This window comes from Mustela erminea, chromosome 5 (genome assembly GCF_009829155.1).
Source record: "Mustela erminea isolate mMusErm1 chromosome 5, mMusErm1.Pri, whole genome shotgun sequence".
In the NCBI taxonomy this organism is placed as follows: Eukaryota; Metazoa; Chordata; class Mammalia; order Carnivora; family Mustelidae; genus Mustela; species Mustela erminea.
The window spans coordinates 147,342,021-147,367,710 of NC_045618.1; the positions used below are offsets into that span (position 1 = coordinate 147,342,021).

Here is a 25,690-nt window from a genome sequence, read left to right on the forward strand (position 1 = left end):
GTGGTAAAAGTGAGCATCCTTGTCGTGTTCCTGATCTCAACGGGAAGGCTGCAAGCTTTTTCCCATTGAGGATGATTTTGCTGTGGGTCTTTCATAGATAGATTTGATGAGGTTCAGGAATGTTCCCTCTATCCCTATACTTTGAAGCGTTTTAATCAGGAACGGATGCTGGATTTTGTCAAATACTTTTTCTGCATCAATTGAGAGGACCATGTGGTTCTTCTCTCTTCTCACATTAATTTGTTGTATCACAATGATTGATTTGCGAATGTTGAACTATCCTTGTAGCCCAGGGATGAATCCCACCTGGTCATGGTGGATAATCTTTTTAATGTGCTGTTGGATCCTGTTGGCTAGCATCTTGTTGAGAGTCTTAGCATCCATATTCATCAGTGATATTGGTCTGAAGTTCTCCTTTTTGGTAGGGTCTTTGCCAGGTTTGGGTATCAGGTTAATGCTGGCTTCATAGAAAGAGTCTGAAAGTTTTCCTTCTGCTTCAATTTTTTGAAACAGCTTCAGGAGAATAGGTGTTATTTCTTCTTTGAAAGTTTGGTAGAATTCCCGAGGGAATCCGTCAGGTCCTGGGCTCTTGTTTTTTTGGGAGGTTTTTGATCACTGATTTAATCTCATTATTAGATATCAGTGTATTCAGGTTGTCAATTTCTTCCTGGTTGAATTTTGGTAGTTTATAGTTTTCCAGAAATGCATCCATTTCATCTAGGTTGCTAAACTTATTGGCATATAACTGTTGATAATAACTTCTGATGATTGTTTCTACTTCCTCAGTGTTCATTGTGATCTCTCCCTTTTTATTCATAATTTTATGAATTTGGGCTTTCTGTCTTTTCTTTTGGATTAGTGTGGCCAGTGGTTTATCGATCTTATTGATTCTTTCCAAAAACCAGCTTCTACTTTCATTGATACGTTCTACTGTATATCTGGTTTCTACCTCATTGATCTCCACTCTAATCTTGATGATTTCCCTTCTTATGTGTGGAGTTGGTTTGATTTGTTGTTGATTCTCCAGTTTTTTAAGGTGTAGAGACAGCTGGTATATTCTGGATTTTTCTATTTTTTTGAGGGAGGCTTGGATGGCTATGTATTTCCCCCTTAGGACCGCCTTTGCTGTATCCCATAGTTTTTGGATCAAAGTGTCCTCATCCTCATTTGTTTCCCGAAATTGTTTAATTTCTTCTTTGCTTTCCTGGTTGATCCAAACATTCTTGAGCAGGATGTTCAAGAGAACTCTGTGGTGACACAGGTAAGTGAGAGAGTTTGTGCGGTTCTGCGCACCTGGGTCTCCTTGTCTGTTTTCATCTGTACCCGTGCACCCAACACAAGGAGAGTCACAGGAACAGGTACATTAGATTAGAAGCTGTTTTTAGACATTCCTGAAATGTCTGAGATATACGCACAATACATCTTCCAATAGACAGAAGACCCCTAATGAGTTTCCCTCTTCTTGGGACCGGCTGTCTCCAGGAGCTTCATGCTGAGGTGAGGACTGGGCCTGACACTGCTCCAGCTACAAGGGCACAGACTCACCTCAGACACAGAAGATGGATTCCATGCCGACCCCCCTCAGATGGCCCCATTCCTGTGACTTCTCTGATGTGCCGTTTTCAGTACTGGTTTCATGGGAAATCAAGAGATTAACCGCCTAGAAGTTATTTATGAATTCTCTAGGGGAAATCCTGGCCAGTCGATGGGACAAAAGCAAGGATATGAGAGGAAGTGACAGTATTGTCTCCTATAGTAGTTGATTTAATATTTAAATTCTGGATCATGGTTTGAGCTGTAGATCCCAATTGCAGCCACAATTTAGGGCTCTGCCATCATGGTAGACATTCACTATTGAGCCTCTCTCCATCTTGCACTTGGTGAAAATCTGGGAAGAGTTACAGGGCTCCAGCTCCATGGGGCTCACGGTCCAGGACAGATTGAGGAAGAAGTCAGAAGAAGGAGAGAGTGAGGTTGGGGGTTGGTTTCTGATGGATATTCAAGGGACAGCACAGGGTGGGCAAGGATCTGGGACCTGCCAGCTGGATCTCAGGATTCATATGGATTCCCTGTTTGGAAGCCAAGAAACACATCTCAAACACATTCACCAAGGATGCTTTCATGAACTCTCCCCACCAGAACAGGACCCAGCAGGACAGGGATGGGTTTTCCTCTCTGGGATGTCATCCCACCACTTTCTTGGGGAAATCTGAGAGCCCCTCATAACAGGTGGGTTGTTTTTCCATGCAGGAAATGGAGTGCTGCCTACAGAGGGGCAGTTCCTGATCACCTGTGTCCACCCACATGTATAATGAGCCAGAGGATACAATGGAGCCAGAAGGTCAAGAACTGATTTGGGCAGTCATCCTGGGGGAAGCTAATAAACATGTGAGGACAGTATGTACCCCCTAAGGGCAGAGAATAGGCACGCAGCATGCAGAAAGCCTGGGCTGTGCAGGTGCATCTCAAGGACGATGGGAATCTGCAGCATGTGTTTCTGTGGAGAATGAAAATGGGACATAGAAGAGGTTGATGAAGGGAAGTTCCCCAGAGACTGGGGAGATCTCAGTTATGTGGAGGCAAAGTTATATTCTTGTGGTGGCTGTATGGAGAACATGAGGTATTAGCTATGGAAGAAAAAAAAAATATATCCTTGTGGACAGCTGAGAGTCTGGAGAGGAAATCCCTGATCTCAAAAGGAAGTCCTACCCCACTGCACCTGCTCCTGGGTCTGATCTCTGCTGTGGATGCTGAGCACTCTCTGCTGCCCTGAGTGCCCCTGCAGCTCAGCACATCCTGTGTCAACATGGAGGTTTCTGTCCTGGCTCACGTTGAGGGCCCCTCACTGTGTCTGTTGCACAGTAATACACGGCTGTGTCCTCGACTCTCAGGCTGTTCATCTGCAGATACAGCGTGTTCTTGCCGTTGTCTCTGGAGATGGTGAATCGGCCCTTCACAGAGTCTGCGTAGTATGTGCTACTACCAGTATTGCTAATATGTGCGACCCACTGCAGCCCCTTCCCTGGAGCCTGGCGGACCCAGTCCATGTGATAGTTGCTGAAGGTGAATCCAGAGGTTGCACAGGAGAGTCTCAGGGAACCCCCAGGCTTCACCAGGTCTCCCCCAGACTCCACCAGCTGCACCTCACACTGGACACCTGCAGATGGAAGACACCTTGGTCAGGAAACTATCACATATCCAGTGTTTCTCTCACTCATATCCACTCATATACTCAATTTCTTTTTTTTCTCCATAAATTACCTTTTTTAAAAGAGCAAGAAGGAAAACCCAGCCCAGCACAAATTCCATGGTGAGTTGTCTGTATTCTGTCCTGATCACTGAGTGAACACCTGGGTATCCCAGGCCTGGGGCTCCTCTCCCAGCTGCAGGATCTTGTCTGTGCTGGTTAAATCAGAAGAGGGAAGGCCCTATTTGCATGTCCTCTGGCTATATATTCAGCTTGGGGATCTATTCTCACAGAGAAGCAGTGACCCACACAGTTGTGAATACCTTTAATTTAGTGCTAATGACCAATTTTGAAAAAAAATGTTTTTTATTATGTAACTTTCCAGTGTGTATACTTGTGTTTGTAAGGTGTCCATGAACATATACGGGGTGAGATTGACCCCAGGATCTAGGTCAGTGCTCCCCCAATAGGATCTGCTGCCCCCATCCCAAATCATCTGCAGGACCGAATGTCAGGCTATAAGGAATGTGGATCCCTTCCTCTAATGGGGATGGATTTATTTTGCTTATACTATACTTTACCATAAATACAGAGAAAATCAGCATCGTGTAGGTATATTTTCATTTCTTTAAACATTTCACTTTCTCTGCATTCTTATAGAATCATTTTGTTATTACCTATAATAAGTTTGACATGTATATTCGACACAAGATGAACAGCCCACATATGGAGTGTGTGATATGACAAACATAGGTGTCACAGTCAACTTTATTGACAGTGAGTGCATCAATTCTTCCTAAAATTTCCAGCATTTCCCACCTTGAATTCCTTCTTCTCTTTCCCTTATTTACCCTGTCCCCACAAAAATATTGTTCTTTCCCATGCCACTTTATACTAGCTTTAATTCTGTAGAATTCATAAATGGGTCATTTTACTCTATGTACGTTGTCTGTAAGGCTTCTTTGCCCCAGAATCAATCCTTGTAGAAACAGTCGTCTTGCTGTCTGTATCAGTAATCACTGGTTTTAATGACTGACAGCTCTGAAGGCAGCAGTTGGAAGCACCAGCTGGAGGAAGATCTGAAAGAGCAGACAGAAGCCACTTGCTGCAAGCCTCATCCACACACCCTCTTGACCCAGGAGTTCTTTGTTCCAAAAAAGAGAAGAACTCCCTTGTTGTTCAGGAACCATTTCTGCTGGGGAAGAGAACCAAAGGCAGCAAGAGGTGGACCAGAGAAGGTTGAGTTAGAAGCTCATAAAGTTGGTGCAGCCACTTTGGAGAACAGTGTGGAGATTCCTTAAGAAATTGAAAATAGAGCTTCCCTATGACCCTGCCATTGCACTACTGGGTATTAACCCCAAAGATACAGATGTCGTGAAAAGAAGGGCTATCTGTACCCTAATGTTTATAGCAGCAATGGCCATGGTTGCCAAACTGTGGAAAGAACCAAGGTGCCCTTCAATGGGTGAATGGATAAGGAAGATGTGGTCCATATACACTATGGAGTATGATGCCTCCATCAGAAGAAAGGATGAATACCCAACTTTTGTATCAACATGGACGGGACTGGAAGAGATTACACTGAGTGAAATAAGTCAAGCAGAGAGAGTCAATTATCATATGGCTTCACTTATTTGTGGAGCATAACAAATAGCATGGAGGACATGGAGAGTTAGAGAGGATAAGGGAGTTGTGGGAATGGAAGGGGAGGTGAACCATGAGAGACTATGGACTCTGAAAAACAATCTGAAGGTTTTGAAGGGGCTGGGGTGGTAGGTCGGTGTACTAGATGGTGCGTAATATAGAGGGCATGGATATTATATATTATATATTATATAGAGAGCAAGAATATTATATATTCTTTTTTATATTTTTTCTTTAGAAGAATATACACACACATATATATGTGTATATATATATTAATATTTTATATAAAAAAGAATATATACATATTCTTTTTATATTTTTTCTTTATTATTTTTTTTTGTTAATTTTCTTTTCTGAACTTCTTTTTATCCCATTTCTTTCCCCCAATGATTTGGGGTCTCTTCTGATTTGGTTTATATATATATATATTAGTCTGGTGAATAGAACAGGTTCATCCACTTAATTTGGGGAGTATTTTGCTCTCTTAGAAGAAAATAGCTCCCCAAATTTTAAAGAATGAAAAACATATATAAGAGTAAACACGATGAAGGAATGGAATATCACTATAAAGATGAAAAATTTTTAAAAAAAATTCTAAAAAAGGAGTTGTTAAGATAAGTTGGTTGGGAGTATAAAGTAAAAGAAAGTGGAGAGAATTTGCTGAGGTTGCAGACTGGAACAAAGCCCTGTGCTAGTTTTAGATTATATTTTGATCTATTGGAAGAAGTTTTATCCCAAAATTTCTTATAAGAAAAAACCCTATGGGTATACAAAAATAAGGTTATATACAACGAAGGATAAAATATGACTATAATAATGAAGGTTCAAAAAGATTTTTTAAGGAAAGGTATTGTTAAGATAAACTAGTTAAAAAATGTTAAAAGAGGTAAGAGTAAAATTAAAAATATTAGAATAAGAAAAAATAAAATTAAAAAAATTAATTAAGTTTGTAAGACTAATGAATCATGGGGAGAGAGCCATGAATTCCATGCTTTGCTTCCTCCTCCTCTGGAATTCTGCTGTGCTCCTAGGTCAGTGAACTTGGTTCTTGGCTGGATTTCTTGCTGATCTTCTGGGGGAGGGGCCTGTTATAGTGATTTTCAAGTGTTGTTGCCCCAGGCGGAACTGCACCGCCCTTACCAGGGGCCCGGCTAAGTCTTCCGCTCAGGTTCGCATTTGGGAGCTATTTTTCCCTGAGCGCTTTCTGTAGAGTTCCGGTGGATGGGAATGAAAATGGCGGCCCCCCAGTCTCCGGCCAGAGGAGCTGAGAGCTCGGGCCCCACTCCTCAGTGGGCCCTTGGAGAAAAGCGTTCAATCACTCCTGCCTCCCTGGCCTCTGGCTGTGCTCTGACCTCACCGGGCCTGTGACTGAGTGTCTCTGTCTCTGGTGCACAGGACCGCCTGGAGTCTCCAAACCCCACAGATCCCTGCACTCTTCCAGGGGAGTCTTCCTAGATCTTGTGGGATCCCTGCTCACAGAGCAGTGGTCGGTGACATGAATCAGGGTTTAAGGTAACCCCAAGCTGAGAGCTCCCTCCTCAGCTCTGTCTCTGCAGTCGGCTTCCCCACTCCAATACCGGCGAGCTCTGCGACACTCAGACACCCCTGCTCCTCCTGTGACCCCGTGGGACCTGAGACCATGCGCTCCCCACGTGGGCTTCACCCCGGCTTAGCTTAGCTAAGTCCCGGGTCCCAGGACAGCCTTCCCTGTGCTAAGGCAGAGAGTGCAGCGGAGAAAACCAGGTCTTGGTCCCTAAGCCGCCAGCGCAGCGGAGAATGCAGGGGTTCTGGTGCTGTGAGGGGCTGGGAGCCACGCTGGTCGGCAGAAGGCTCGAGCCCTACTACAAAGCCTGAGATACGCGCGCACGTCCCTCATGCTCCCCTGAGAGAGTTACAAAGGCCCGGCCGGCGCTCTTTGACCCGCGCTATCGTTTCAAAGCCGAAGCTGCGTGCCCCAAACTCTCCCCTGACAGAGGTGCGCAAAAGCCCAGCCCGGTGCTCTCGGACCTGCGCCCCGTTCTCAGTGCCTGAGACGCGCGCGTGACCCACAGCCGCCCCTGAAAGAGGTGCACGCAAGCCGGACACTCTTAGACCCAGCAAGACCAGGCACTCCCAGCCCGGGCCAGCGGGAAATCTCAGTGTGCGATCGCTGCTTGGAGCCTCTCTGGCAGTCCGGAGCTCCCAGACAGCCACCACTGCCTTGGCTTTGGGTACAAGCAAAAGTTCCTGCACCCCCAGGGTCTTCAACTTGGAACCTGCTCTGCCAGCGGCCAAGGGGGAACTTATTTAGGCTCTGCACCCAGACTGAGGCTTCTCTCTGAGAGGGAGATCAGGGTGTGGCTTGTTTTCCTCTAAAACTACAAAACTATCAAAGGCGGTCAAGGTGAGAGAAAAAAAAAGTGAACAAACATAAAAACCACCAGAAAACAAAAGCCTGAAAAAAACCAGTTTCCTCAGAGCCCACCCCCTTGAGGGGGGCTGGAGGACTTAACTCAGGAAACATCACTGACTGAAAACCCACGTGGCAGGCACCTCCCCCAGAAAACAAATCAAGAAAGAAAAAAAAAAAAAAAAAGGACCACAAGAGAACAACCACTACTTCATAGGAAAACTTGTATTGTTCACTCGTTGCCACTATTCCGGTTCATTTTTTTTTTTTTTTTACACATAGGTAATTTTTTTAACCTATTCACCATCACAACGAGCTGTACAGTACATCAAATTCCATAATACCCATCTAACCTGAACTTTTTGATACATACACCTATCTTTTTCTTTTTCTTTTTTTTTTCTTTTTTTTTTTAATTATTTTATTATTTTTTTTTATTTCCAGCATAACAGTATTCATTATTTTTGCACCACACCCCGTGCTCCATGCAATCCGTGCCCTCTATAATACCCACCACCTGGTTTCTTTTTCATTTTTATTTTTTGAATTCCTTTTTTTAAAATTTTAGTTTAGTTTAGTCTAGTTTATTCTTTTTATTTTTATCCTCTAATATTCACATAGAGTTAAACTTCAAGGTAATCCCCTTTCCCCAAACAATACTACCCCTATAGGTAAACCAATTTTTAATCCCCTTTATCTTAGGAAAGTTGAGTCTTTAACAAAGATACCAAGATACATCCAGGAAGAATCAAAACAACCTTCCTCGCCCACACTGAGAATTTATAAGAACTCTCCCATCTTCTTCTTCCACCAGTGTTTCTGTGTTTTTGTGTTTGTCCTGATAGTATATAACTCTTACACGTGGGGTTCTTTTTGACGAGGTTCTTCCTTTATTTGCAAATATATATTTTTTTCTCTTGTCATATAATTGTATCAGTCTTTTTGTCTCTTTTTGTTTGTCTACTTCATAAATCTTACCTTGGCGCCCATCTTGGCTGGACCTTCTCTTTCATCTTCCCTTTCTTTCCTGTCTCTCTCTCTCTTCTTTTCCTTTTCCTTTTCTTTTTCTTTTCTTTTGTCTCTCGTTTGGGTGGGGAATCTTGATTGCTCAGAAGTGTTCCAGGGTGCACCTTGACTGCACCACAGTTGAGACATCCAGCTACATCTGTTCAGGCATCTCCCACCAAAATGAGTAGTAGGAGGAATGCCCAACAGAAGAAAAATACAGAGGATGGACCTTCTGCAACAGAGCTAATGGCTATCAACATAGACAATATGTCAGAAAGAGAATTCAGGCTAACAATTATTCAGGCAATGGCTAGGTTGGAGAAAGCCATGGATGACCAAATGGAATTGATTAGGGCTAAACTGAAAGCGACCAGATAGGATGTTCACAATGTTAGGGAGGAGCTTAAAGCTACCAGGGAGGAGGTTCACAATGCTCTCAATGAGTTTGAATCTAATCTAAATTCTCTCAAAGCTAGGGTAACTGAGACAGAGGATAGAATTAGTGATCTGGAGGACAAACAGATAGAGAGAAAGGATCAGGAGGAAGCCTGGAACAAACAGCTTAGAAACCACGAAAACAGAATCAGGGAAATAAATGATGCCATGAAGCATTCCAACGACAGAATTATTGGAATCCAAGAAGAGGAGGATAAAGAAAGAAGTCTAGAAGATATAGTGGAACAAGTCCTTCATGAAAATTTTCCCAATCTCACGAATGGAACCAGGGTTCATGTACTGGAGGCTGAAAGGTCTCCACCCAAGATTATACATTCCAAAAAAACATCACGACACCTGATAGTCAAATTGAGAAATTATAATTGTAGGTATAATCTCTTGAAAGCCGCCAGGGCAAAGAGGCTCCTTACTTACAGAGGGAGGCCCATCAGAATAACGTCAGATCTGTCCACAGAGATGTGGCAAGCCAGAAAAGGCTGGCAAGATATATTCAGGGCACTAAATGAGAAGAACATGCAGCCAAGAATACTTTATCCAGGAAGACTGACATTCAAAATGGATGGAGAGATAAAGAGTTTCCAAGACTGGCGAGGCTTAATAGACTATGCAACCACCAAGCTGACACTGCAGGAAATATTAAGGGGGGTTCTATAAAAGAGGAAAAATCCTAAGAATAGCATTGAACAGAAATATAGAGACAGTCTACAGAAAGAAAGACTTCAAAGGTAACTCGATGTCAATAAAAACATATCTATCAATAATCACTCTCAATGTGAATGGCCTAAATGCACCCATAAAATGGCACAGGGTTGCAGATTGGATAAAACGACAGGAACCATCCATATGTTGCCTACAAAAGACCAATTTTGAACCTAAAGATACACCCAGACTGAAAGTGAAGGGGTGGAGAAGCATCTTTCATGCCAATGGGCCTCAAAAGAAGGCTGGGGTAGCAATTCTCATATCAGATAAATTAGACTTTAAACTAAAGACTGTAGTCAGAGATATAGAAGGACACTACATAATCCTTAAAGGCACTATCCACCAAGATGATCTAACAATTTTAAAATCTATGCTCCCAATATGGGAGCAGCCAATTACTTAAGAAAACTGTTAATCAAGATAAAGAGTCATATTGATATGAATACACTAATCATAGGAGATCTTAACATGCCTCTCTCAAGAATAGACAGATCATCGAAGCAGAAAATCAATAAAGAAAGAAGACCATTGAATGACACATTGGACCAGATGGACCTCATAGATATATACAGAACATTCCACCCTACAACAACAGAATGCTCATTCTTCTCAAGTGCACATGGACCCTTCTCCAGAATAGACCACATACTGGGTCACAAATCAGGACTCAACTGATACCAAAAGACTGAGATGATTCCCTGCATATTCTCAGATCATAATGCTTTGAAACTGGAGCTCAATGACAAGGAAAAGTTCAGAAGGAACTCAAAAACCTGGAAGCTAAAGGTCACCTTGCTTAAGAATGCTTGTATCAAAGGAGATCAAAGAAGAACTGAAACAATTCATGGAAACCAATGAGAATGAAGACACTTCTGTCCAAAACCTATGGGATACAGCAAAGGTGGTTTTAAGGGGGAAATCCATAGCCATCCAGGCCTCCCTCAAAGAAATTGAAAAATACAGAACTCACCAGCTGTCTCTACACCTTAAAGAACTGGAGAATCAACAAAAATCAAACCAACTCCACACATAAGATGGGAAATCATCAAGATTAGAGCTGAGATCAATGAGGTAGAAACCAAAGATACAGTAGAACGTTATCAATGAAACTAGAAGCTGGCTTTTTGAAAGAATCAATAAGATCAATAAACCATTGGCCACACTAATCCAAAAGAAAAGAGAGAAAGCCCAAATTCATAAAATTATGAATGTAAAGGGAGAGATCACAACGAACAACAAGGAAGTAGAAACAATCATAAGAAGTTACTATCAACAGTTATATGCCAATAAGCTTAGCAACTTAGATGAAATGGATGCATTTCTGGAAACCTATAAACTCCCAAAACTGAACCAGGAAGAAATCGACAACCTGAATAGACCGATATCTAATAATGAGATTGAAGCAGTGATCAAAAACTTCCCAAAAAACAAAAGCCCAGGACCTGACGGATTCCCTGGGGAATTCTACCAAACTTTCAAAGAAGAAATAACACCTATTCTCCTGAAGCTGTTTCAAAAAATTGAAGCAGAAGGAAAATTTCCAGACTCTGTCTATGAAACCAGCATGACCCTGATCCACAAACCAGGAAAACACCCTCCGAAAAGGAGAATTTCAGACCAATATCACTGATGAATATGGATGCTAAGATTCTCAACAAGATGCTAGCCAACAGGATCCACAAGCACATTAAAAATATTATCCACCTTGATCAGGTGGGATTCATCCCTGGGCTACAAGAATGGTTCAACATTCGCAAATGAATCAATGTGATACAACAAATTAATATGAGAAGAGAGAAGAACCACATGGTCCTCTCAATCGATGCAGAAAAAGTATTTGACAAAATCCAGCATCCGTTCCTGATTAAAATACTTCAAAGTATAGGGATAGAGGGAACATTCCTGAACCTCATCAAATCTATCTATGAAAGACCCACAGCAAATATGATCCTTAATGGGAAAAAGCTTGTAGCCTCCCCTTTGTGATCAGGAACAACACAAAGATGCCCACTTTCACCACTCTTGTTCAACATAGTATTAGAAGTCCTAGCAACAACAATCAGACAACAAAGAGAAATAAAAGGTACCCAAATTGGCAATGAAGAAGTCAAACTCTCTCTCTTCGCAGATGACATAATTCTTTATATGAGAAACACAAAAGACTCCACCCCCAAACTACTAGAACTCATTCCGCAATTCAGCAACGTGGCAGGATATAAAGTCAATGTGCAGAAATCAGTGGCTTTCTTATACACTAACAATGAAAATACAGAGAGGAAAATTAGAGAATCGATTCCATTTACTATTGCACCAAGAACCATAAGATACCTGGGAATAAACCTACCAAAAGAGGTAAAGGATCTGTACTTGAGGAACTACAGAACACTCATGAAAGAAATTGAAGAAGATACAAAAAGATGGAAGACGATTCCATGCTCTAGGATTGGAAGAATAAACATTGTTAAAATGTCCATACTGCCTAGAGCAATCTGTACTTGTAATGCCATTCCAATCAAAATTCCACCGGTATTTTCAAAGAGCTGGGGCAAATAATCCAAAAATTTGTATGGAATCAGAAGAGACCCCGAATCGTTAAGGCAATGTTGAAAAACAAAAATAAAGCTTGGGGCATCCCGTTACCTGATTTCAAGCTTTATTACAAAGCTGTGATCACCAAGACAGCATGGTACTGGCATAAAAACTGACACATAGACCAGTGGAACAGAGTAGAGAGCCCAGATATGGCCCCTCAACTCTATGGTCAATTAATCTTTGACAAAACAGGAAAAAATATACAGTGGAATAAAGACAGTCTCTTCAATCAATGGTGCTGGGAAAACTGGACAGCTATAAGTAGAAGAATGAAACTCGACCATTCTCTTACACCGTACACAAAGATCAAATCAAAATGGATAAAAGACCTCAATGTGAAAGAGGAATCCATCAGAGTCCTAGAGGAGAACATAGGCAGTAATTTCTTCGATATCAGCCACAGCAGCTTCATTCAAGATATGTCTCCAAAGGCAAAGGAAACAAAAGCGAAAATAAACTTTTGGGACTTCATCAAAATCAAAAGCTTCTGCACAGCAAAGGAAACAGTCAAAAAAACAAAGAGGCAACCCACGGAATGGGAGAAGATATTTGCAAATGACAGTACAGACAAAAGGTTGATATCCAGGATCTATAATGAACTCCTCAAACTCAACATACACGAAACAGATAATCATATCAAAAAATGGGCAGAAGATATGAACAGACACTTCTCCAATCAAGACATACAAATGGCTATCAGACACATGAAAAAATGTTCATCATCACTATCCCTCAGGGAGATTAAAATTAAAACCACATTGAGATATCACCTTACACCAGTTAGAACGGCCAAAATTAACAAGACAGGAAACAACATGTGTTGGAGAGGATGTGGAGAATGGGGAACCCTCTTCCACTGTTGGTGGGAATGCAAGTTGGTGCAACCTCTTTGGAGAACAGTGTGGAGATTCCTCAAGAAATTAAAAATAGAACTTCCTTATGACCCTGCCATTGTACTCCTGGGTATTTATCCCAAAGATAGAGATGTCGTGAAAGAAGTGCCATCTGTACCCCAATGTTTATAGCAGCAATGGCCACGGTCGCCAAACTATGTAATAAACCAAGATGCCCTTCAATGGATGAATGGATAAGAAAGATGTGGCCCATATTCACTATGGAGTATTAGGCCTCCATCAGAAAGGATGAATACCCAACTTTTGTAGCAACATGGACGGGACTGGAAGAGACTATGCTGAGTGAAATCAGTCAAGCAGAGAGAGTCAATTATCATATGGTTTCACTTATTTGTGGAGCGTAACAAATATCATGGAGGACAGGGGGTGTTGGAGAGGATAAGGGAGTTGAGGTAAATTGGAAGGGGAGGTGAATCATGAGAGACTATGGACTCTGAAAAACAATCTGAGGGTTTTGAAGTGGCGGGGGTTGGAGGTTGGGGTACCAGGTGGTGGGTATTATAGAGGGCACGGATTGCATGGAGCACTGGGTGTGGTGAAAAAATAATGAATACTGTTTTTCTGAAAATAAATAAATTAATTTAAAAAAAAAGAGAGAGAAGTCTAAGCTAAAATGGGCCCCAAGGTAAGTTTTATGAAGTATACAAACAAAAACAGACAAAGAGAAAGAGTGACAAAAGTATTTGACATGAGAATATATATATATATACATGTATATATATATATGAAATAAAAAAGAACCTCATCAAGAAGAACTCCAAGTATAAGATTATATGCTATTAGTAAAACTCAAATACACAGAAACACTGGTGAATGAAAAAGATGGCAGAGTAGTTATAAATTTTCAGTGTGGGCGAGGAAGGTTGTTTTGATTTTTCGTGGATGTATCTTGATATCTTTGTTAAGGACTCAACTTTCCTAAGATAAAGGGGGATTAAAAATTGGCTTACCTATAGCATTAGCATTGATTGGGGGAATGAGATTATCTTGAAGTTTAACTCTATATTAATATTAAAAACTAAACATAGAAAAAAATAAACTAAACTAAAAATTAAATTAAAATATTAAAAAAATAGAAAAGCAGAAGAAAACGGGTATATGTATCAAAATGTTCAGGTTAAAAGGTTTCTATGGAATTTGATGTACTGGACATCTCACTGTGTTGGCAAATAGGTTAAAAAATTATCTATAAAAGAATGAACCAGAATATTGGGAACGAATTAAAAATAAAGGTTGTATCTATGAAGTCCTGGTGTTTGTTCTTTTGTCGTCTTTTCTTTTTTTTTTTTTTTACCCTGGTTGGCTCCCTGGGGGAGCGGCTGCCATGTTGGTTTTCAGGCAGTGTTCCCTGAGTTAAGTCCTCCAGCCCCCTCAAGAGGGTGGGCTCTGAGGAAACCTGTTTTTCAGGCCTTTGTTCTCTGGAGGTTTTTATGTTTGTTTGTTCATTTGTTTTCTCTTCCCTTGACAGCTTTTGATGGTCTTTGGAGGTTTAGAGGAAAGCGATTGCACCCAGACCTCCCTCTCAGAGAGAAACCTCAGTCTATTCCCCTCTGGGAGCTGCAGAGCACAAAAGTTCCCCCTGGGCCGCTGGAAGAGCACGTCCCATGTTGCTGGCCCTGGGGACACAGGAACTCCTGCTTGTACCCAAAACGACAACAGCGGTGGCTCTCTGGGCAGCTCCAGACTGCTAGAGAGGTTCCAAGCAGCTATAGCACACTGAGATTTCCCGCTGGCCCGGACTGAGAGTACTCAGGCCTTCCGTGACGGAGAGCACTGGGATGGCGCCTGCACGCACCTCTCTCAGGGGAGGGGGTGGGGCACGACTCAGGCTCTAATAGCACGACATGGTGTGCGCGTGGGGACTGCAAAAAAGTCTGTGCTTCTGCTGGCTGACAGGGCTCCCAGCCCCTCACGGGACCTGGACCTCTGAAGGAGCAGGAGGCTGGCTGAGGACAAAGCAAAAGCTGGCGCCTTGCACCCCCCCTTCACCCGCTCTCCTCCATATGTGTAGCATTGTAATGCCAGTTGAATATTACCCCCACCTTAAAAGACTCCTTCTACCTCCGCCTCCTTCCGTTTTTCAAGGAGGGGGGGTGACATTAGGGCTATTGATAAGGTAACTTCTTTGTTGTAAATCTCAAGGACATTTGCAAACCAAGGGAGACTCCTACCTTGCAGGACTGTGATCTCTGCAAGTTAACTATTGATCGTTTTATGGCAGTCAGGGGTGCCTGAGGAATGCTACACATATGGAGGGGAGCGGGTGAAGGGGGGGTGCAAGGCGCCAGCCTTTGCTTTGTCCTCAGCCAGCCTCCTGCTCCTTCAGCATCCCTCAGGCACCCCTGACTGCCATAAAATGATAAATAGTTAACTTGCTGAGATCACAATCCTGCAAGACAGGAGTCTCCCTTGGTTTGCAAATGTCCTTGAGATTTACAACAAAGAAGTTACCTTATCAATAGCCCTAATGTCACCCTCCCCTCCATAAAACACCGAAGGAGGCGGAGGTAGAAGGAAAAGTAAATAAAGTTAAATTTCTTCTAAACCGAAATCTCATTAACAAGGATGCTTGATAGCAGGAATGTAACATTCCACCAGGAGACTCCCATTTGTCTTTACTTGATAAGTAACCAGGCCTTCAATATCCTGATAGTGCTTTTTTCGCATGCGTGGGCTAACCGGCCAGTTCTGCTTCTGTAAGATTGCTTTGCCTGCTTTCACGCGGGGTCCCTGGACCCAATCCACTGACGCCAAGTATGCCTGTTCAAACTGTCAATCAATCAGCTCAGCCCCACCCGAAACTTGTTTGTACCTGTCTATAAAAATCCCGCACCGACCCAGCTCCGGACCTCTCGGCGTTATTGGCAAGCGGCGCAGAGGTCCAGGTTCGAACCTGCAATAAACACCCTTGCTGATTGGCTTTGACTCACGTCTCTGGTGGTCTTTTAAGGTGGGGGTAATATTCAATTGGCATTTCACCTCACGTGCTCTCAGACCTGCTTGTGGCTCAGGGACCAAGACATGGCTTCCACACTGCACTCTCTCTGGCTCAGCACCGGGGTGGCTGCCCTGGGTCCAGGGACTTAAACCTCTGTCCCTAACCACCCTGATTCCCAGAACTTCCCCCTGCAATTCTTTGTTCTTTTTGAGTGCTTTCAACCAGACTCCAAGTTAATGCTTGTCCCCAGTCGCAGGGCGCTCTCGTATTTCCAATGGGTCTCTTCTGGTGGCTCCCTCCCCCTTTTGTTTATCTTCCCATATTAGTCTGAAGTTACCACTCCTCTGTACCTGCCCACTGGTGTCTTCTGCCCCCATAGAGATCCAGACGTGTATAATTCTAATCTCAGGCTGATTTCATGGGTGATCGGATTTCATTGGTAGGTAATCAGCTCACTTTAGGATACAGGTTGAAAAGGGGCCTCCTCCTACTTCCCCCCCATCTTGTCTCCCCCTCACTATTATGTTTTATATTTTATACTAAATAACTCTACAAATAATAGAATAATGGGAAGTGGGCATTATAATATCTTGAACAAAAATCCCAAGCAGATTGTTACTTTAGGTTGTTTTTTATAAGTTATATTGCACAGTAAATTCATCTGTTAAATATAATTATGTGAACTCTTTTTGGTTGTAAAATATATTACCAGTTATTCAAGTAATTCCAATAATACTTCCAGGAGTAGCAGAATCGAAAAATATACAGATTTATAGTGTAATAATTCATCAGAGGTTATCAGTAAATGAAACATACCATGGATATTATGGAAAGAAGGATATGACAATTAGGCAATGCATCCAGACATTTTCTGCCAATGTTTGTATATTAGAACAGAAAGAAATGTATATATACCTCATATGAAACACAGCTGGGGACAGCCTGCTGATTATGCAGAGAAAAAACAGAGATGAGATTTGGGGAACAATGGAGAATACTGAAAGTCCACAGTTGTTCAAGAGAACTTGGTGGTGACACAGGTAAGTGAGAGAGTCTGTGAGGTTCTGCACACCTGGGACTCCTTGTCCAGGTTCATCTGGATCAGTGAACACAACACAAGGAGACTCACAGGAGGCCGGTACACTAGATTGGTAACTATTCTTAGACATTCCTGTAATGTATTAAATACACACACAAGACAGCTGCCAACACATGGAAGACCCGCTAATGAGTTTCCCTCTTCTTGGAACGACCATCCCAAGATGCTTCATGCTGAGGTGAGGAGTGGGCCTGACCCTCCTCCAGCTACAGGCAAACAGATTCACCTCAGACACAGAAGATGCATTCCATGCAGAACCCCCCCTCGACGTTACAAGAGTAGAAGGAGTCTGAGTGGAAGGGCCTTCCTGTGACTCCTCTGATGTGCGGAGATCAGTACTGGTTTCACAGGAAATCAAGAGAGCAAACAGCCCAGAAGGTATTTATGAATTCTCTAGGGGAAATCCTGGCCAGTTCAATGGGACAAAAGCAGGGATATGAGAGGAAGTGACAGTATTGTCTCATATAGTACCTGCTATATTATTTTATTTCTGGATCATGGTTTGAGCCATATATCCCCATTTCAGCCCCACTTCAGAGCCCTCCCATCATGGTAGACATTCATTATTGAACCTTTCTCCATCTGGCACTTGGTGAAGATCTTGTCAGTGTGACAGGACCCCAGTTCCATGGGGCTCAGGATACAGGACAGGTTGAGGGAGAAGTCAGAAGAAGGAGAGAATGAGGTTGGGGGTGGTTTCTGATGGATATTCAATGGATAACACAGGGTGGGCAGGGATCTGGGACCTGCCAGCTGGACCTCAGGATTCACATGGATTCCCTGTGTGGAAGCCGGGAAACACGTCTCAAACACAGTCACCAAGGACGCTCTCATGGACTCTCCCCACCAGAACAGGACCCGGCAGGAAAGGGATGGGTTTTCCTCTCTGGATTGTCATCCCACCAGTTTCATGGGGAAATCTGAGCATCCCTCATAGCAGGTGGACTCCTTTTCCATCCAGGAAATGCAGCGGTGCCTACAGAAGGAAGTTCCTGATCATCTGTGTCTGCCCACATGTACAATGAGCCAGAGGATACACTGGAGCCAGGAGGACAAGAACTGACTTGGGCAGTCATAAACATGTGGGGACAGTGTGTGCCCCGCTGAGGGCAGAGAACAGGCACGCAGCATGCAGAGAGCCTGGGCTGTGCAGGTGTTTCTCAAGGACGGTTGGAATTTGCAGCATGTGCTTCTGTGGAGGACGAAAATGAGACATAGAAGAGGTTGATGAAGGGAAGTTCCCCGGAGACTGGTGAGATCTCTGCTCTGTGGAGGCAAAGTTATATTCTTGTGGTTGGCTGTACGGAGAACACGAGGTATTAGAGATGAAAGAAAAAAAAATATCCCTGTGGACAGCTGAGGGTCTGGAGAGGAAATCCCGGATCTCAAAAGGAAACCCTACCCCACTGCACCTGCTCCTGGGTCTGATCTCTGCTGTGGATGCTGAGCGCTCTCTGCTGCCCTGAGTGCCCCTGCAGCTCAGCGCATCCTGTGTCAACATGGAGGTTTCTGTCCTGGCTCACGTTGAGGGCCCCTCACTGTGTCTGTTGTACAGTAATACACGGCCGTGTCCTCGGCTCTCAGGCTGTTCATCTGCAGATACAGCGTGTTCTTGCCGTTGTCTCTGGAGATGGTGAATCGGCCCTTCACAGAGTCTGCGTAGCTTGTGCTACTTCCACCAGTATTAATCCATGCGACCCACTGCAGCCCCTTCCCTGGAGCCTGGCGGACCCAGTACATGTCGTAGTTGCTGAAGGTGAATCCAGAGGCTGCACAGGAGAGTCTCAGAGACCCCCCAGGCTTCACCAGGTCTCCCCCAGACTCCACCAGCTGCACCTCACACTGGACACCTGCAGATGGAAGACACCTTGGTCAGGAAACTATCACATATCCTGTTTTTCTCTCACTCACATTCACTCACATACTCAATTTCTTTTTTTCTCCATAAATTACCTTTTAAAAGAGCAAGAAGGAAAACCCAGCCCAGCACAAATTCCATGGTGAGTTGTCTGTATTCTGTCCTGATCACTGAGTGAACACCTGGGTATCCCGGGCCTGGGGCTCCTCTCCCAGCTGCAGGATCTTGTCTGTGCTGGTTAAATCAGCAGAGGGAAGGCCCTATTTGCATGTTCTCTGGCTATATATTCAGCTTGGGGATCTATTCTGACGGAGAGGCTGTGACCCACGCAGTTGTGAATACCTTTAATTTAATGCTAATGACAAATTTTGAAAAAAAAATGTTTTTTATTATATTACATTCCAGGGTGTATACTTGTGTTTGTAGGGTGTCCATGAACATATATGGGGTGAGATTGAATCCAGGATCTAGGTCAGTGCTCCGCCCACAAGAATTGCTTCCCCCCACCCCGAATCATCTGCAGGACAGAGTGTCAGGCTATGAGGCATGTGGAACCCATCCTGTAATGGGGATGGATTGATTTTGCTTATTTTATACTTTACCATAAATACAGAGAAAATCAGCATCGTGTAGGTGTATTTTCATATCTGTAACATTCACTCTCTCTACGTCCCTTTAAAATCAACGTTGTTATTACCTATAATAAATTCAATGTGTATATGCGACACAAGATGAACGGCCCATATACGGAGTGTGTGATATATAAACACAGGTGCCACAATCAACATTATGGACAGTGAGTGCCTCAATTCTCCCTAAAATGTCCGGATTTCCCCCTGGAATTCCTCCTTCCCTTTCCCGTGTCCTCCCTGTTCCCACATAACTATTGTTCTTCCTCATGTCACTTTATGCTGGCTTTAATTCTGTAGAATTCATAAATGGGACATGGAACTCTATGTACTTTCTCTGTAGGGCTTCTTTGCCCCAGAATCAATCCTTGTGGACACAGTCGTGTTGCTGTCTGCATCAGGAATCGCTGGCTTTAATGACTGACAGCTCTGAGGGCAGCAGTTGGAAGCACCAGCTGGAGGAAGATCTGAAAGAGCAGACAGAAGCCACTTGCTTCAGCCTCATCCACACACCCTCTTGACCCAGGAGTTCTTTGTCCCAAAAAAGAGAAGAACTCCCTTGTTGTTCAGGAACTGATTCTGCTGGCTGTGGGGAAGAGAACCAAAGACAGCAAGAGGTGGACCAGAGAAGGTTGAGTTAGAAGCTCAGAAAGACCTGTCCATGGAAGATGTGAGGCACCAGGAGGAAGCACAGCATTGGGGAGCTGTCCTGCTGCAGAAGAAACCGGTGCCCGAACAAATCGGACACTCAGGCACCAGCCTGTGGATGTCATGTCAAGTGGCCAGCCTCTGACGATGCCCATAACTCCCACATTCCTCACTCAGCTCCACTGCTAACCCCAGCTGTGAGCTGCAGGCACCACCTGGGAGCAGCAGCTGCTCTTTGCCTCAAACCAGGAGCCTTCTTTCCTTGTCACCAGTGCATGGAGAGGACCCATTTCTGCAGCCACACCTGCCCACACTCCCACAGAGTGTACCGGACATGTGTGGAATCTCCTTTTGTTGAGAATAGTTTTCCTGCATTACTGAGGCTCATTAGGAGGCTCGACAAATGTGTGTCTCTTACTGTCCCAAGAACTTATTTACATTGAGCCATTGTGGACCTTGACTGTGGATGTTAACTGTGACTAGAATGTAGTCTCTGTCAAAGCAGTGCAAATGTATTGCTACTCTGCCACCCTCCTGGTTTTCTATTTTAATCAGAAAATAAGAACCATTATGCTTTCCTGAAAACATGATCTCTGCTTCAGATTCTGTCCGTTTCTTTGTACAAAGTGCATTTAGAACAAAGGAGTCGAGCTCCAATGGGAATGCCTCAGGAGCTGTACAACCAGGAAGAAGACCGTGTTGCCCCACATGGAGCCTCCCGGCAGCCATGTCATGCTTTGGGACAGAGCTGGTGTGAACCTACATTGTTCCTTGTATGTGCTGACTATAACAGGGAACACCATGGTCTACACACATGCATCAGTCCTCCCACAAACTGAAGTGGAAGCCAGATAGTTGATTCCCTTCTATGATTTCTGTCTCCCCATCTTTTCAACTCTGTTAAGCCCCTTTATTGGTCACCTTCTTAGGGGGAAATGAGTAGTTTGAGAGGAGGAGTGTCCATGAGCATTGGAAAGCACAGGTTCTGTCCTTAGAGGAATGTGTGCCATAAGGGTTTCCTGTCCTTGCCCGTTTTGTTAACTTCCTCCCAGGATCCCCTCAGGAAGGCAACCATGTGTGCTGGGCTTCACACAGTCTCTGCCTTTTTCGGTCAATGTGCTTTTTCTCATCTGCTAGACTTCGTCCTAAGCCTTGGTTCAGCTCAGGTAAAAACTTTATCATAAGTCCTTCCTTGACCACATGGCCTCCTCAGGTAAGATGATCACTTACTTCTTCGTGGCTCCCAATGTTCCCCATGTGCATCTCCCACAGAACACGTATACCACCATGGTACTTGTTCACAAGCTAGAAGAAGCAGAGATGCCTACAATTTTCTTAGTCCTCAAACAGAAGAGTTATCTTCGTCACCTCTGCACTGTGTGTCGCTGGTGCAGAATTCATTCAACCCATGTTGAATAGTGGTTTTCCTGCAGACTGGCCATTGCTTATGACCTCTACTCTTTACATGTACCTGCTTTTGTACATGGGCACAGAACAGCATCCGTATTCTGTCCAGGCCAGTTCTAGGCACCATGTAATGTAGTCAACCTATCGGACATTCTTTCCACTAGTTCATGCAGTGAACAATATGAAGAGGCCATTGTGGTCTCAGTGATGATGACAAAAAAAAAAAAAAAAAGAGAGAGCGAGAGAGAGACATGATTTCTAGACCCCGACCATTCTGAAAACCCACAAATAAATACAAAATGCAGATCCTTTATTCTTTTTTTTTTAAGATTTTATTTATTTATTTGACAGAGAGAGATCACAAGTAGGCAGAGAGGCAGGCAGAGAGGGAGAGGAGGAAGCAGGCTCCCTGCTGAGCAGAGAGCCCGATGCGGGACTCGATCTCAGGACCCTGAGATCATGACCCGAGCTGAAGGCAGCGGCCTAACCCACTGAGCCACCCAGGCGCCCGATCCTTTATTCTTTACTCAGAAGTCTAGTGTACAGTTCTATAACTGTTTGTGTAGTTCATTAACTAATATTTATTTGGTTTTAACTGCACAAACTGTAGCCCTCCCTGGTCTCTGTGATTACAGCAATGAACAGAAATAGAAGAACTTGCCTTCGTGGGGCTTACCTTTTAGGAGGGAAGACAAACCAAAAAACCAGCAACAACCCTCTCTTTCTCCACATAGTAAAGGGTTCTCTGACTGACTCTGGTGTGGAGAGTAGTTAGGAGTGAGACAGGGACATGGGAGATTGGAATCTGGAAGGTGAGGAGATTCTTGAGGGCATCCAAGTGAAAACTGATAGGAGCCCAGTCCAGGGTGGCAGCAGCGAAGGGGTGAGAAATGATTGGATTCTGAGTGTGTCCTGAACTTGTCACCGGCAAGACTTGCTGACTAATTGGCCATGAGTGAGAGAAAGAGACAGTTAAGGGGAGCACCCAGCTATCAGCCCCAGAGTTTAGGTCTCCATCCTTCATCCTGTGAGAAGGCCAGTTCCACCCAGTCCTCGTATCTCTTGTGGACTCCTGGAGGGTTTGTCACTGTGTCTCATTATCTCTGGCTTTACTGTTTGTCCTTCTGTCCATGTTTGTCCCTTCTGTCTGTCTATCTTGTCTAGCATGCTCGACCCCACCCTGAACCTTGTATTAACAGTTCTCTGTTGCATCGCTATCATTCATGTATTTCCATCTGATTTAGCTTTTGTAATATATTTTACACACTTTTTTTGTTTTTGGTTGATTCAGGTAGGAGAATAAATGCAGCCCTTATGTTGAGGTTTCTGGAAATAGTGTCCTTGAGAAGTACAGATGGGAAGGATACTCCTACCCCATTCTCTCCATTCCAAACTACCCCCTCCAGACACAACCATGATGACATTGTCATGTGTGACAGTACCAAGGGTTTACATTAGAGCAAATTAGAATTGAGGCACAGGCATCCATTGCCTCTTGCATCCCAGAGTCCTTCTGCTTCTGAGTTGCCATCTATGTCTCCCATCATGTCTTGCCTAGAATTGGGTTTTCTCTCTCTGGACCACCTCGGATTACCTTCATTTATGGTGCAACCTCCCCTTCATTCTGAAGCTCAGAATCTGCATTTTTATCTACAGAGACTGTCAAGGTCTTGTTCCTTCAGGCTGTATCCTAGAGAGAGCTTGTCTTGGAATACTCAGAGGTCATTCTGAAATTTTCCTGAGCAATGAACATATCTTTGATAGGAATTTCTGACTTTTCCTGAGAAATAATGTCTGTCACTCTATGCTCCATTTTTGCAAAGGTCCTAGTTCATGCACATATGTAGATTGTTAGAATTCCCACAATTTCTGGGAAGGACTCTCTGGTTTTCAATGTTGTTTTGACTTGGCTATGGCTTCCCCTTGCTCATGGTGTTGTTCTTACTAACAACCTTGAAAGATGACTGTGCACTCTTATTGGTTGGTTCTTTCCTCTTATGTGATGGCTTGTTGCAAACTTGACTGCTGTTTTGTTCTATCCAGGGGTTCTCCACAGTTTTTCCCTGCAACGTGGAGATTTGCTTGATAGACAGGAGCTGCTCCAGTGTTTAATGGAGAGGAGGCCTGGACAACCCACTGGAACACAAGATAAGATGTCACTGACTAAAGTGAGACAGGAAAAGTACTGTGGGAGTGCAGAGATTCCTGTTAGAGGTGCGATTTCACTTCTTACAGTTCTTTCTTTTTTTTCTAAGTAAAAACTACTGAAGTACAATGTAGTTTTGAAACAATTAATATAATGCAGACATTAAAAAAGAATCACTGATTTTAAAGATTAACACATTTCCAAAGAATGAAGAAAGCAGTATTTTAATTTTTTAAGAAGTTGTTTGGGGTTCAAATTGTTATCAGCATCTGATGTTGCAATAAAGTTGCTTCCCCCCTAGATATGTAGCTAAGGAACTCAGAAAATGTATTATTTACATGATTTCCAGAAGAAACATGAAACTGAAGAAGATGCAGAGGAATAATTTTGCATCAATATGCGAGTTTCTCTACCCTGTTAAAATTCTGCTTTACATAGGTGTTTTTGAAAGATTATTGTCAATTATGGGAATATAAATGAAACATAATTAAAATGAGGAACTTTCTGTGAAGATGCTATAAGGACATGTGTAATATGTTTATGTCATACGTTTAAGGTATCTTTGGAAAAGCTTGATGCCCATAATAACTACACCAGGGTGTAACCATGGAGCAGAAATCTAGAGTAACATTTATAGCAATGGATTGAAAAATCAGCATATAATTCAAATCCTTGTCCATTAAGGGAGTTTGTGGGTCTAATTTTATGTTGAAATAATATCAGCTTTGTGGGCACAATCTTATTTCTAATGTGGGATCTGTGTCTCTGTGCCTTGAGATGATTCTGGTCAGGGAGGCAGGAGAAGGCCTTTTGGGACATTCCTGCTTCTCCTGAAGATACCTTCAGAAGAATCTCTTCCTTCTCCCAGTCCCTGTTTGGGTCTGCCTCTCACCTTTGGGAATGCTGCCACTATGTCCACCCATGATGGGGGTTACCTGGCATTGGGAAGTGTCATAAAATTGATTTTACATCAAGATACTGGAGGCAACCTGGATGTCATTTCTCTCAGATCATCTGCAGTCTCTCACCTCTTTGGTGTCACGAGGTGATATCAAAGTCTGGTAGTTAAATGTTCTGTTGTAACATGGTGCAAATTAGAGACAAACTGGTTACAACCTTGATTCAGTACTTGGAAGGAAACTCAGAAAGAGAGTCAGAATATTTCCTTCTCGTGTGTCATCTTCAGCAGCAACTTTCTGGGGAACCTGAAAGGTGGAACATTGTGAGAAACCAGTCTTCAGGAGCCCACAGCACACAGGTAGATGGACTTAATCCCATGTCCACCCTCCATGGCACATGCATATGTTTTATTTCTTGTATGTGCCCTTTCCTACATTGTGAAGTCATTCCTGAAGCAAAGCCTCCATCCCTTCCTGCAGATGAAAGTCTTCTAGATTTGTGTTTCATCCTGGGTCATACCAGCTTTTATATCCAATGGCTGAGGTTCACACCTGACAGCTGTCATGGTGGGACAATGGTGCACGGTGTGGTTCAGAGTCAGATACCACAAGATCATCATATCCACATTCTCTGGAAAGGTTGAGAAAGAGTATCCCTAAAGTAAATTTACACCATCTCTGAGAGATGCAGGGACTCTGTTGTCCAAAGATACTCCCACTGGCACTGATGGTTAGTGGTCAATGGACTCAAGAGCACATGCCTAATCTCCCTGTGACATAGTACCTGGTGAGGCCATGCATTTAGAAATATTTCCTCCAATTCTAGTCTCTGCCCTATTGCATTCTGTGGTGGGACATTTAAAAAGGATTCATGCATCATATCCCTCCTAAACTAACAAAGTCAATCTGCCTGTCCACTGTAAGTTTCTGGTGGATTATTTGACTTTCTTTCTCCAAATATTTCATTTTTCTCAGTGTTCCAAGCCCTTTTCCTTCCACTTAGTAAATTCAGTCTAATGGGAGAGCAGTAAATAAATAAATAATACATAAATAAATAAAAATAAATTTAAAAAAAGAAGGACTTACAGGGACTGTTGACAACAGACGCAGCAGGGAAATTCAATTCCAATTCAACCTCAGGTTGCAGCTCTGTTCTATCTGTTTTCATTTT

General features: G+C 43.3%; 1 gene segment (V, D, J or C); it reads right to left on the reverse strand.

Annotated features, from left to right (window-relative positions):
• LOC116591961 overlaps nucleotides 1-19,026 on the reverse strand; it is a 31,648-nt gene extending 12,622 nt beyond the window's left edge. The window contains 3 exon segments of the V gene segment in view: nucleotides 2,831-3,157; nucleotides 18,486-18,782; nucleotides 18,886-19,026. Coding sequence covers nucleotides 2,831-3,157; nucleotides 18,486-18,782; nucleotides 18,886-18,931 — 670 coding nt within the window.
• Nucleotides 19,027-25,690: the final 6,664 nt, after the last annotated feature.